Below are 13,039 nucleotides of genomic sequence, written 5' to 3'. Positions count from 1 at the left end.
CAGAGTGGCCTTTATCAACAAAGCAGTGATGGGACCCATCAAAATGCTGTGGCAGACTCCTCCTTCTCTGCCCCCCCACCTCAGAGGACAGAGAAGAAATACTATGTACTGGCAAGTGGGTTCAAATACCTTTATTTGCCTCCTCCTCCCCCAGGGTCCTTGGTAGTGTTGGCAGCTAATGAACGGGACAGGCAAGGGAAGTCAAGTGCTACCCCCAAGGATAAAGATGCTAAGAAACTACACCTTTTTGGATGAAAGATTTATTTGACAGGCAATCTCCAGTTACATATCTCCAACCAGCAGGCTTTGTTGGGGAGGTACAATTTTAATCTATGGGACTCATTGTCCAAATTTAAGGTCTTCCTCCTGCAGGAGTTGAGGCAGAAGTTCATGGCCATCCTGGAGGAGGGCAAGAGTGTGGCCAAAACCTCCCTACAGGCAGTTCTTGATGTGACTGACTCAGCAGCCAGGACTAGGGCATCTGCAATCACCATGAGGTTTTGTTCATGGCTCCAGTCCTCTGGCCTATCTCACGAAGTTCAGCAGTCCATCCAGGACCTCCCCTTTTGAAGGCTACTCTCTGTTTTCAGAGCAGACTCACCTGAAACTTCAAGGACTCAAGGGCTGCCCTTCCTTCCTTTACATGTCACCAGCTTCCAGGAAGCACTTTAGGCCCCAGCAACCTTCCGTGGAGCCTTCCAGGCAGGAGCCCTACAAAAGAAATGGGAAAGGTTACAAATGATGCAAACCCCTCCCTTCCACCTAAGCCTCCCAATCGGGCTCTCACAAATACTCCTGTGAGTATATTCGGACCATTGGGTCCTGAGTATAGTAATAGTCCGATTACACCTTTCAATTTTCATCCATCACTCTCCCAACTCCCACCCCCATCCATCTTCAGGGATCGGTCTCATGAGCAACTCATTGCCCAGAAGGTGCAATCCCTCCTATATGTGGGGGCCGAAGAGGAAGTTCCCTGAGACTTAAGAGGGAAGGGTTTCACTCCTGGTATTTCCTAATGCCAAAGGGGCCTATGGCCCATCCTGGACCGGCATCACCTCAACAGATATCTCAAGGAACTGAGGTTTTGCACTGTCTCCTTGGCCTCCATCATTCCCTCCCTGGATCCAGGAGACTGGTACACCACCCTCGACTTAAAGGATGCTTATTTCCACATCTCTAACTTCCATGGTCATAGGAGATTCCTCAGATTTGTACTGGGTCAACGCCACTGCCAATTCACTACTCTCCCCTTCGGTCTATCGGCAGCCATACAGGTCTTCACAAAGTGTATGACGGTAGCAACCCTCCTCAGGCACCGAGGCATGCAAGCTAGCCGTACCTCAATGACTGGCTGACCAAAGGTTGGTCACAGGCTCATGTACAGCACAGCATCAGTACAATCCAGGCCACCTTCCAGGTGCTGGGCCTGCTGATAAACAAGAAAAAGTCAACTCTGGTCCCAGTTCAGAGAATAGAATTCATCAGGGCAGTGCTTGACTCGACACAAGCCAGAGCACGCCTGCCGGATCTGATATGAGTCACAGTCCACCCAGTAAAAACTGCTCAGGTCTGCCCCAAACTATTGGGACACATGGCAGCATACAGTTTGCAAGGTTGTGCCTCAGGCCTTTCCAGATGTTGCTGGCATCCGTCTACTCCCTGAGCAGACTCCACTTAGACTCAATATGCATGGTCCCACCTTTGGTCCTCACTTCCCTGGGTTGGTGGAAAGACCCAGGATTGGTAATGCAGGGGGTACCTTTTATTGCCCATCAACTGTCAGTAGCCTTAGTCTTGGCACGTGAGACCTACGGTGCGGAGCCAATCTCAACAATTTCAGGAAGAAGAACTTTTCCTACATATAAATGTCAGGGAACTCAGGGCAGTGCACTTAGCTTGCCAAATGTTCCTTCCCCAGATCTTAGGCAAATTGGTACATGTCCTAACAAAGAACACCGCATCCATGTTTTACATCAACAAGCAGGGAGGGGCCAGAAGGCCCTCTGGCTGTAGGACTTCTGTGTGAAACATTTCTTCACCTTGAGGCAACACATCTCCCAGGAGCCTTTTAACATGCTGCCAGATCATCTCAGAAGATCTTTTCCTCTCACCACCAGTGGTCCTTTCACCTGGGACTTACCGAATCCGTCTTCCAGAGGTGAGGGTCTCCCCAGATGGACCTGTTCACTACCAAGCAGAACAGGAAATGCCACCAGTTTTGTTCACTGTGCAGAGACAGCCCAGGCTCTTTCTCAAACAGCTTTCCTGCTGTCATGGGCAGACAAGCGCCTCTATGCCTTTCCCCCAATTCCTTGGTTCACAAGATCCTCTTAAAAATCAAGTGGGACAAGGTGACAGTTACTCTGGTAGTCCCAGTGTGGCCATGCAAACATTGGTTCAGCACTCTCCTGAATGCTGTGGCACCTCTGTTGCTTTTGCTCTCACTCCACCCAGACCTGATTTCTCAAGACCATGGCCGGCTGCTTCACCTGAACCTTGCTGTCCTGCACCTGACTGAATGGATGCCCCGTGGCTGAACTCTGAAGAACAGGCTTGACAGGGCTTGCTAGGTAGTAAAAAGCCTTCCACGAGGGCTACCTACTTGGCCAAGTGGAAACGTTTCACTTGTTGGGCCTCTGAATGGGATCTCTCTCCATTTCTATCTTCTCTTCAGTCTATCTTGGACTATCTGCTCCACTTAAAGCAGCAATGTCTGGCATGCACATCTATAAAGTTCATTTAGTGCCCATATCAGCCTTTCACTCTCCGGTGAGTGGCAGAACAGTGTTCTCCCATGAGATGACAGTCTGATTTCTCAAGGAAAGACTGTATCCTCAGGTTCACAAACCAAGCCCTGCATGGGACATAAACCTGATCCTATTGAGGCTCACGCATCCCTCATCGAGCCATTAGCATCTTGCTCTCTACAGCTTCTCTCCTGGAAGGTTGCCTTTCTGGTGGCAATCACCTCAGACAGCAGGGTCTCTAAGATCAAAGTCCTTATGTCAGAACCACCCTACACAGTGTTCTTCAAGGACAAGGTCCAACTGTGCCCTCATCCGGCCTTCCTACCAAAGATGGTGTTGCAATTCCACAGCAATCGGGTCGTTTTTCTACCTGTCATCTTCCCAAGACCTCAGAGGAATGTCAGCTTCATATGCTGAATATCAGGCAGGGGTCCTTGCCTTTTTATATTGAGAGAACTAAGCCTTTCCGCAAGTCCATGCAACTCTTTGTAGCAGTAGCAGAAAGGATAAGAAAGCTACCCATGTCAACCCAAAAAATTTCATCCTGGATAACCACCCGTATCTGAGCTTGCTACGAGCAGGTGAACGTTCTGCCTCCAGCCATCATTACTGTTCATTCCACAAGCGCCCATGCTTTGTCAGTAGTATTCCTCGCACAGGTACTAATCCAGGACATCTGCAGAGCCGCAACCTGGTTGTCGGTTTATACCTTCGTGTCCCACTATGCCATCGCCATCACCCAAGAGGCCTATGACAATGCCAGTTTCAGGAGAGCAGTGTTGCAGTCAGCACATACATGAACTTTGAGCCCATCTCCAGGGGTACTGCTTGTGAGTCACCTAGCATGGAATGGACATGAGCAAGCACTTGAAGAAAAAATGGTTACTAACCTTTCGTAACTTTTGTTCTTCAAGCTGTGTTGTTCATGTCTATTCCATTACCCACCCTCCTACTCCTCTGTCAGAGGTATCGGCAAAAAAGAACTGAGAGGGTGTGGGTCTGTGGCGCCCCTTATACTGGTGCATATGCATGTGACTCTAGGGGGCGCTAGAGCCAGCCCAATGGATACCATTGAGGGGAATATCTCTGGCAACTGTGCATGCGGCGTGCATACACCTAGCATGGAGTGGACCTGAGCAACACATCTCAAAGAACAAAAGTTATGCAAGATTAGTAATTGCTTTTCTTACTCAGGAACTGCAGTTCCTGTGTTCAGAGTTGCATCTGACTGTAGTGATTGATGTCTCTTTGCCAAAATAGCTCTGGGAGAGTGAGCTGCATTCAGTTTTCTTGTGCATCACCACTGTCCACAAGTACTAACTCTAGTGAAGGCAATGAGGTTGTTCTGGGTAATGGGATTTACCCTCGCAATGCTATTTTTAATGTCATTCAAACTATCTAACCACATTTTAAGGAGTTATTTTGAAAACAAATTTTAAGCATCCAAATTTGGGCTTCTCTGCCTTTATCATCCTTTTCAGTTCTTCTAACATCCAAAAAAATCTTTTAGAGAAATATTTGTACTAATAGTTTCAGTCTTAGGACTGTGTCTGTTGAAATAGTGGATTTCTGGACTGGGTGAATCAAAAGTATTTTGGGTTAATATACTGACATTTCCCTGTTGGAGACTGATTCAAATCTAGCTTTGTTCACAGAAATGTTTGTTTTATCAGTGATGGACTCTTGGTTTTCACAAAAACATTATCCAGCTGTGTCTACTTCTGATGAAAAGACTGGAACAGTAGAAATATTATAGCAGTAAATCTGTATCACTGTTTTGTTTTTTTTGGGGGGGTTTTTTTGATCCAGGGACAGTCAGTTCCTGTCTCACTTGCCTGTTTCCACTCACTTAAGTTTTTTTTTAAAGGTAAAAAGAAAAGGAGTACCCGTGGCACCTTAGAGACTAACAAATTTATTAGAGCATAAGCTTTCGTGAGCTACAGAGCTGTAGCTCACGAAAGCTTATGCTCTAATAAATCTGTTAGTCTCTAAGGTGCCACGGGTACTCCTTTTCTTTTTGCGAATACAGACTAACACGGCTGCTACTCTGAAACCTGTTTTTAAAGGTAGTATTTGTCACTTTAGTTCTGATATGCTAGGCTACAATAGTGAACTCTCAGTGACATCAACCACTGTTTTAGGAGAGAACTGAAGGACTGCAATTCAAATGCCCTGGGCTTAGTAAATAAGGTGTATGACTTCACTGACATAGCATAATCTATTGTTTGGGATTCCATCAACACTAACATTTTTTAGCTCACCTTTATATCTGTTTCTAGGTCTTTATGCTGAATGCTGGTTATAGTTGAACAATAAGGGTTTTTTTTTATCATCCGATCCTAAATTTTCCACACACAATCAGGAAAATTGGTCATCAGATTCATTTAAATTGAACAGAGTTTACTACTTAGAGATCTAAATCCACTAATCAACTGTAAAAAATACAATTTCACATTATCCCCTTCCCTGCTGAACTGCAAGTTGCTACAATATTTTTGAAAATGCTTTAAGTACAAATAAAGATTCCAGTAATAACTAGACAGCAAATTCCACACCTGCCCTCTTATTTTTGTAGTTCTGTATCTTTTTCTGTGATTATATTACTCTCTTTAGCAACTTAATATCTTTAATAGCCATGTAAAGGGAGATGCACAGGCTTAGACTTCACAGAGAAACAAATAACTAGCTGGTAGATGACTGCTGAGAATTCATTAATTTCTAGAGTTTCAGCAGGCTGTTAAGGGATACTATATGGAGGGAGGGTCGGATTTGTTCCACCAACTGCTCCATCCTGTCCCCTCTCCCTGCTGCTTAGAAGCCATTCACCTTATTGCTATCATGATGCTATAACTATTAATGGAAGGATGTCTTCTGATTGGAGAGATGGCTCAAGTGAGTTCCGTAGGGAGCTGCTGTGGGGCTACTGGTGTTTAACATCTTTATTAATGACCAGGATGTAGGAATAGAGAGCATACTGGTCAAGTCTGCAGATGACACAAAGCTAGGGGGAGGTTGCCAATACTTTGGAAGACAGAGCTAAAATTCAGAGGGATCTTGAACACTGGAGAACTCGGCTCTAGACAACAAAATGAAATTCAACAAAGACAAATGTCACATGCCATGCTTTTTAGAGAAGAAAAAATAAATGTACAAATACAGAATGGGGGAAAGGAGCTTGGCAGCAGAATGGGGGAAGGGGCTAAGAAGGATCTGGGAGATGTGGTGGATCACAACCTCAACATGAGTCAGCAATGCAATGCTGTTGCAAAAAAAAAAAAATGCAATTTTAGGTTGCATTAACAGAGACATAGCATGCAAGGCACAGGAAGTGATATTACTGGGCCCTGGTTAGACCGCAGCTGGAGTACTGTGTCCAATTTCACCAATGTATAGAGAAACTGGAAAGGAGCCAGAAGCAGGCAAGCAAAGATGATCAAAGGATGGAATGTAAGCCATATGAGCAAAGGCTGAAGGAACAGGTATGTGTAGTTTAGAAAAAAGGAGATTAAGGGGGGATATGTCATAGAATCATAGACTTTAAGGTCAGAAGGGACTATTATGATCATCTAATCTGACCTGCACCCTGCAAACCACAGTATCTCACCCACCCACTCCTGTAACAAACCCCTAACCTATGTCTGAGCTATTGAAGTCCTCAAATCATCGTTTAAAGACTTCAAGGTGCAGAGAATCCTCCAGCAAGTGACCCATGCCCCCTGCTGCAAAGGCGAAAAACCCCCAGGGCCTCTGCCAATCTGCCCTGCAGGAAAATTCCTTCCCAACCCCAAATATGGTAATCAGCTAAACCCTGAGCATGTGGGCAAGACTCACCAGCCAGACACCCAGGAAAGAATTTTCTTTAGTAACTCAGATCCCACCCTATCTAACATCCCATCACAGGCCATTGGGCATATTTACTACTAATAGTCATAGCCTACTTTTGGCAATTAATTGATCTATCCCATCATACCATCCCCTCCATAAACTTATCAAGCTTAGTCTTGAAGCCAGATAGGTCTTTTGTCTCCACTGCTCCTTTTGGAAGGCTGTTCCAGAACTTCACTCCTCTGATGGTTAGATACCTTCGTCTAATTTCAAGTCTAAACTTCCTGATGGCCAGTTTATATCCATTTGTTCTTGTGTCCACATTGGTACTGAGTTTAAATAATTCCTCTCCCTCTCTGGTATTTATCCCTCTGATATATTTATAGAGAGCAATCATATCTCCCCTCAGCCTTCTTTTGGTTAGGCTAAACAAGCCAAGTTCTTTGAGTCTCCTTTTGTAAGATCCATTCCTCGGCTCATCCTAGTAGCCCTTCTCTGTACCTGTTCCAGTTTGAATTCATCTTTCTTAAATATGGGAGACCAGAACTGCACACAATATTCCAGATGAGGTCTCAGCAGTGCCTTGTATAACGGTACTAACACCTCCTTATCTCTACTGGAAATACCTCACCTGATGCATCCCAAGACCGCATTAGCTTTTTTCACGGCCAAATCACATTGGCAGCTCATAGTCATCCTGTGATCAATCAATATCCCGAGGTCCTTCTCCTCCTCTGTTACTTCCAAGTGATGTGCCCCCAGTTTATAACAAATATTCTTATTAATCCCTAAATGCATGACCTTGCACTTTTCACTATTAAATTTCATCCTATTATTACTACTCCAGTTTACAAGGTCATTCCTGTGATATCCCGGTCCTTCTCTGTATTGGCAATACCTCCCAGCTTTGTCATCCGCAAACTTTATTAGCACATTCCCACTTTTTGTGCCAAGGTCAGTAATAAAAAGATTAAATAAGATTGGTCCCAAAACCGATCCCGGAGGAACTCCACTAGTAACCTCCTTCCATCCTTCAGATACTTGAAAGGCTGCACAAAAAAGATGAAGAAAAGTTGCTCTCTTTTGCTATAGAGGACAAGAAGTAATGGGTTCAAACTACAACATAGCAGATCTAGATTAAATCTCAGGAAAAACTTCCTAACTGTAAGAACAGCGGAACAATGGAATAGACTGCCTAGGGGAGGTTGTGGAAGTTTCTTCACTGGAGGTTTTCAAAAAGCAGCTGGAGAGCCATCTGTCTTGGATGGTTTAGATACAACAAATCCTGCATCTTGGCAGTGGGTTAGACTAGATGACCCTTGTGGTCCTTTCTAATCCTATAGTTCTATGCCTTTTCCACCTACCAATGGAGCTGTCCTGTGGGACCTAGATTCCCCAGGGCTGGATTCTTCCAGCCCCAGAATCAGATGAACACACACACACACACACACACATTAACAGAGCGCATCTGAGATGACCGGGTTAATCAGCACTCCCAACGTGACCCCTTTTATGTCCCTGGACTCAGTAGGCTGGGTTGAGCAGCATTTCCAAGCTGTCACCCTCATAGGCCCTCGGACTCAGCAGGCTGGGTCAAACAGCACCTCCAAGCTGTCACCCTCAGATGCCATGGGCACCGCACCGGTATAGAGTATGCCTGAGCAGGCTGGGTCAAGCAGCACTTTCAATCTGCCACCCTCCTATGTCCCAGATTCAGCACGTCCCTATCCCCACTTTCACGTTACAATTGTTCTGGTAGTAATCCACTTGATGAGCAAAAAAAAAAAAAAACCCACGAGGAGGGGGGAGAGAGAGAAGCAACCAGCTTAACCATGAATGTTATTTATTGTCAGGTTATAACCATAGAGGAGCCAAACAAACAAAACAGTTATAATATTAAATCTTACTTAAATTTGATTATAAAAGTCAGGTTTAGAAAACTATAACTGATCACACAAGTCAGGTTCAGAAGGCTATACCTAGAGAGAGAGAGCTGGGTTCTCACCACTCCATGAAGCTTGAATGGATTGGGGTTCCCAGGTGGTGGTAGTAGCTGAGGGTCCAGAGTGCTTTCCTGCTTTTCTGGTCCCAGAGTTCCATGCGGTTCTTGCCTTGGAATCTCTGTTCTCCATTCTGTATGCTAATAGTGATGTGTCCCTGTCCCATCTTTGATGCAAATGAGGCTAAGGGAGTTTCCTTAATCCTGTCGCCCTTGTCCGGAGGGGGTTAGGTGCGTCTTCCACTGCCTTTTCATTGCTTTTTGTAAGTCTTTTGTCTGATTGGCTTTGGTTCAAGCAGAGGCTGGGGGGGAACGGGGGGAGGTCTTTCGTGAGTCAGACAGGCTGGGTATTGCACCCTGGTTCCCCAAGAACACAGAGCTGACGGGTAACAAAGGTTTGAAACCTCAATTTCTGCAATAGGTATGGGAATTGCCTCTCCCTTTGCACTAATTACACTCCATTAGACACAAAGAAATTGTCAACTAGTAGAGGGAGGTCTGAGTGTATGGAAAATAGCACTGGACCCTGGAATTTATCACTAATCTTGCCATTCTAAGAACTAATACTTGAGAGGCACTTAGATATGGCAGTTAATGGGCTGTGTAAATACCTAGCTGGAGAATATTAGTAGATTCGAAGGCCAGAAGGGACCCATTGTAATCATCTAGTCTGACTTCCTGTGTAACACAGGTCATAGATCTTCCCCAGCATAATTTCAAAATCATGGTACACGTGAGCTGCTGAAACAGGATGTGATACAAGTTTCTTTTAATACTGTTATACAATATAAGCTCCACAAGTTGTTTCAACAGTTCAGCATTTTCACCAAAATAAATGCATAAAACAAATGAAGGGGATCTACAGTGCTACCATAGAACGGTGGCAAGGTATGTTAATGTGTTCATTAATATAGAAAGTATTTAAATTGCTAATGACCTATTTGTCTCATAGACACAGTCATTTTGATGGCTGCAGCAGTACAATGCAGAACTGTATAACAATAAGGAAGAAACATATTAGATGTTCTGCTGAAGCATTCATTTCTGACTGAAGTCAGGATCAGGTAATTTATGTAGATAATTATCAAGCTAACTGTCTTTTATTGGTGTGCAGGGTAATCTTAATGGATGTGTTTATCATCAGCAAACTCCACAGGAAAAAAGTTGTACAACATAAACCCCTGAGGTGCAGGGTCCACATGAGTATAAGTGAAGATAATTTCACTTGCTAAGAACCCTCGTGCTGGTGCCTTGTATACCCATGCCCACTGACATCAGTAGAAGTTTTGTGAACCTATCTAGGTGGTCCTAAAAGGGAAGAACACTGGCAGATCATACTGAAGAGCTCAACTTTGTAACCTGATGCCTAAAATGAAGCAACGAGAGCTGCATTTAGGCACCTGATACCATCCAGCCAAATTTTCAAACGTAGTCACTGATCTTTGGCTCTCAATTTTTAAACCCTAACTTGACACCTTGGGTGTGATTTTTCAGAGATGTTGATGTAAGTGTGAGCTGTGGGTGTTATAGATAGAAGCACCCACTTAAATACCCATTTCAGGCACCTGAGTGCTTGAAGTTAGGCACACAAGTTTAAAAATCAGGCTTCTACAATAGTGGATTTAATTATGCTCCCACTGATCTCTATGAGTCTGTTTACGCTGCAATTAGACATGCACAGCTGGCTTGGTCTAAGAGGTTATTTAATTCTGGCATAGACACTCGGCTGGGGCCCAGGCTCTAGGACCCTGCGAGGTGGGAGGATCCCAGAGCTCAGGCTGTAGCCAGAGCCCGAACGTCTACACCACAATTAAAGCCTGAGCCCACGAGCCCAAGTCAGCTGGCATGGACCAGCCGCGCTTGTCTAATTGCAGTGTAGACATACCCTTTGAAGCAAGAGCAAACCCTGTTGTGAGCTGTTACATTAAATCCTGTGTTTTGGCTGGATAATAGATCTGAGTTTCAGTTTCTGTCTTCTGAATTTACTCCACATTTCTTAAGAGTTCTTCTTACATATGGTATCGCTTCTTCCAGAAACCATCGTCTTGTGTACATAAGTAGCATGACATCAAGTAGAAGGTTACGTTCTCTCTTCCTTTAAAAACAAGATTATATCATCACCTTTTTGTATATCTGAATTAAACAAGGTTAACAATTGCTACTTACACACAGAGAATTTTTAAAGAAAACTTGATTTTTAAAAGAATATGTATTAAAGTGCTGCCTACATTGGAGTAATTTAATTTTTGTGTCTCACGCTGATGTTTAGACTACAGGATGTCAGGAAATCAAAACTGATACTCAATGTGAGTCTAACGCTTCAGATCTTTTAAAGGTCAAAATATCAAAAATGGTTTCTCAATTTGTACCTACAATTTTATTCACACACACAAATTTGTGCTTGCCAACAGCCCTATTCTGAATTCCACAAGGACTCAAAATTGTCGTCGTCTTCAGTGGAAGTTCAGGTGCTCAAGGAATGTGGGATCAGACTTATGATTTGCCACAACAGTAGAAATGCCTTATACCCTATAATTTCGCCTGTTTTCAGCTGGAAAAGCAGGGACAAGATGGGTCAGACAAGTTCCGTCACTGAAATAGAAACAGTGCTTCAGAGTTGGCTGACTTGTAGACTTTGATTTTGTATTATATTACAATAGCGCCAAGAGGACCCCATGAGGATCAAGGCTCATTGTGCTAAGTGCAGTGCAAACACACATGAAGACACTTTCAGTAACTTTAGGACCCATTCCTGCAAACCTCAAAGCATGTGGGCCACTTCTATTCATATGAATAGTTCATTAGTATTGGTCACCTGAGAAAAATTACACACATGCTTAAGTGGCTACAGAAACAGGGACTACATTTGTGTATTTAATATTATGTGCCCTCTTTGTAGAGAGACTCTTTCTACCAGTTTTGTAATTTTTCCACAATTGCATTCCTTCCATTGTAGGGCCCAGTCCTGCAAACATGAACATGCTTAACTTTATATATGTGAGAAATACAATGGATGCCAATAGGACCACTCAAGTGTGTAGAGCTAAGCACGTTCATAAGTATTTGCATGATCCACAACTTGCTGCCAGTATTCAGGATTTCCTGACAAAGCAGGTACATGAAGTACAACAAAGTTGGGAAATCTATGCCAGGATTGTAGGTTTCTTACAAAATCATCCTGACACTCCATTTAGATTATTTACTCTGTTTTTTATGCATCTCCCCTTATTTGTATAGGTGCAGTTGGTTGTGCCAAGTTGTCACTGTTCTAGTTACATGCTATTTGAATTCCTTATAATATGTTTGTTTCACACCCACTATAAACTTTCCAGAAGGGAAAATGGTATCCAACCCCCTTTTACATTTGTAGTAAGAAAAAACAAAAATCAGTTCTTACAGCTGTTTATACATCTCTTTCATTCCGATTTCATCCTCCTCCACTGAGCTTGTCCCAGCAACACATTTACCCCTTTGTGTCTCAGAATTGCAAGTTGCATCACAACAATTATTGAAGCAATGAGAGCTTTCTGAAAGAGAGAGAGACAGACAGACATTCCCTTGTTATTATTCTGGGTCAGCTTTAATTGAATGAATGTGTTCTTTTCCCTTTATTCTTAAAGAAAATATCATCTTTGCAATGATCAAGTAACAGACAGCAAGGCTAAAAATGGTCTAGATGTCCTGCTTTAACATGATTTGGGGGGGGGCCCTAAAATAAATCTTGTAAACATCTTTCTGTTACACTGCAAGTGGAGTTAACTTAGTGGATGTGGTAAGCAACCACCAAGAATCACATGGTCTAGCATTTCATTGTTAATGTGCTCCAATTGGGGGGCTCGGGAGGGATGTGTTTCATAAAAGCAGGCTGGCTATAATTCTTCAAACTTTCACACGCAATTCCAGAATTTATTTCAGATTATGAAAATATTTTTCCCCACTGCAAAAAACCCACAGAAACCTACTCAATTCTAGCCTCACAGAACAAAGGCGCAATTCCACTAAGCATCTGAAAAATAGATCTTTGCTGTCTAATTCTGGGACACCTAACCACAGGTTTTTAATGTGAAGTTTGATACTGAAGTCATCCACACTGTACTGTACAGGCTACAGTTTAGCTACATTCTACTAGAGTAACATCAAAAGGATTATTTATGACTAGGTGCCCTTTAAGAGCTGTTGGGGGTTAGTAGCAACAGTATTGGTCTAACTGCCAGCCACATGGCCTTTCTCTAGACTAGAATGAAAGGTACGGTATCCAAATATTTTAGTTAACATGGTCTAACTACCATGTTTGAAAGTGGAACATAAACAAGGTGGGTGAGATAATATCTTTTATTGGACCAAATTCTGTTGGAGAGAGAGACAAGGTTTTGAGCCACACAAAGCTATCTTCTGTACACTCAGACCTCCCTCTATTGGTTGACACTTTCTTTGCGTCTATTGGAGTGTAATCACTGAAGAGAGG

At 43.4% G+C, this 13,039-nt stretch overlaps 1 protein-coding gene across 8 annotated transcripts in view; it reads right to left on the bottom strand.

Annotated features, from left to right (window-relative positions):
* Nucleotides 1–145: 145 nt before the first annotated feature.
* Nucleotides 146–13,039, bottom strand: part of LOC119854037 (polyamine-modulated factor 1-binding protein 1-like) — a 108,807-nt gene continuing 95,913 nt past the window's right edge. For 6 of the 8 annotated variants that reach the window (XM_043511978.1, XM_043511980.1, XM_043511984.1 and 3 more), the window contains 4 exons: nt 11,972–12,101; nt 10,588–10,669; nt 1,343–1,432; nt 146–711 (listed from right to left, as the gene is read on the bottom strand). In XM_043511978.1, the coding sequence (XP_043367913.1) occupies nt 1,370–1,432; nt 10,588–10,669; nt 11,972–12,101 (275 nt within the window). In that variant the 3' untranslated portion in view covers nt 146–711; nt 1,343–1,369. Of the gene's footprint in view, nt 712–1,342; nt 1,433–8,386; nt 10,670–11,971; nt 12,102–13,039 lie in introns of those variants that run through there. The other 2 variants (XM_043511982.1, XM_043511981.1) reach the window with 2 other exon arrangements.

Source organism: Dermochelys coriacea, chromosome 3, assembly GCF_009764565.3.
Source record: "Dermochelys coriacea isolate rDerCor1 chromosome 3, rDerCor1.pri.v4, whole genome shotgun sequence".
Taxonomy (NCBI): domain Eukaryota; kingdom Metazoa; phylum Chordata; order Testudines; family Dermochelyidae; genus Dermochelys; species Dermochelys coriacea.
The sequence above is the reverse complement of the archived record's forward strand: the minus strand, read 5'-3'. Positions and strand labels throughout refer to the sequence as shown.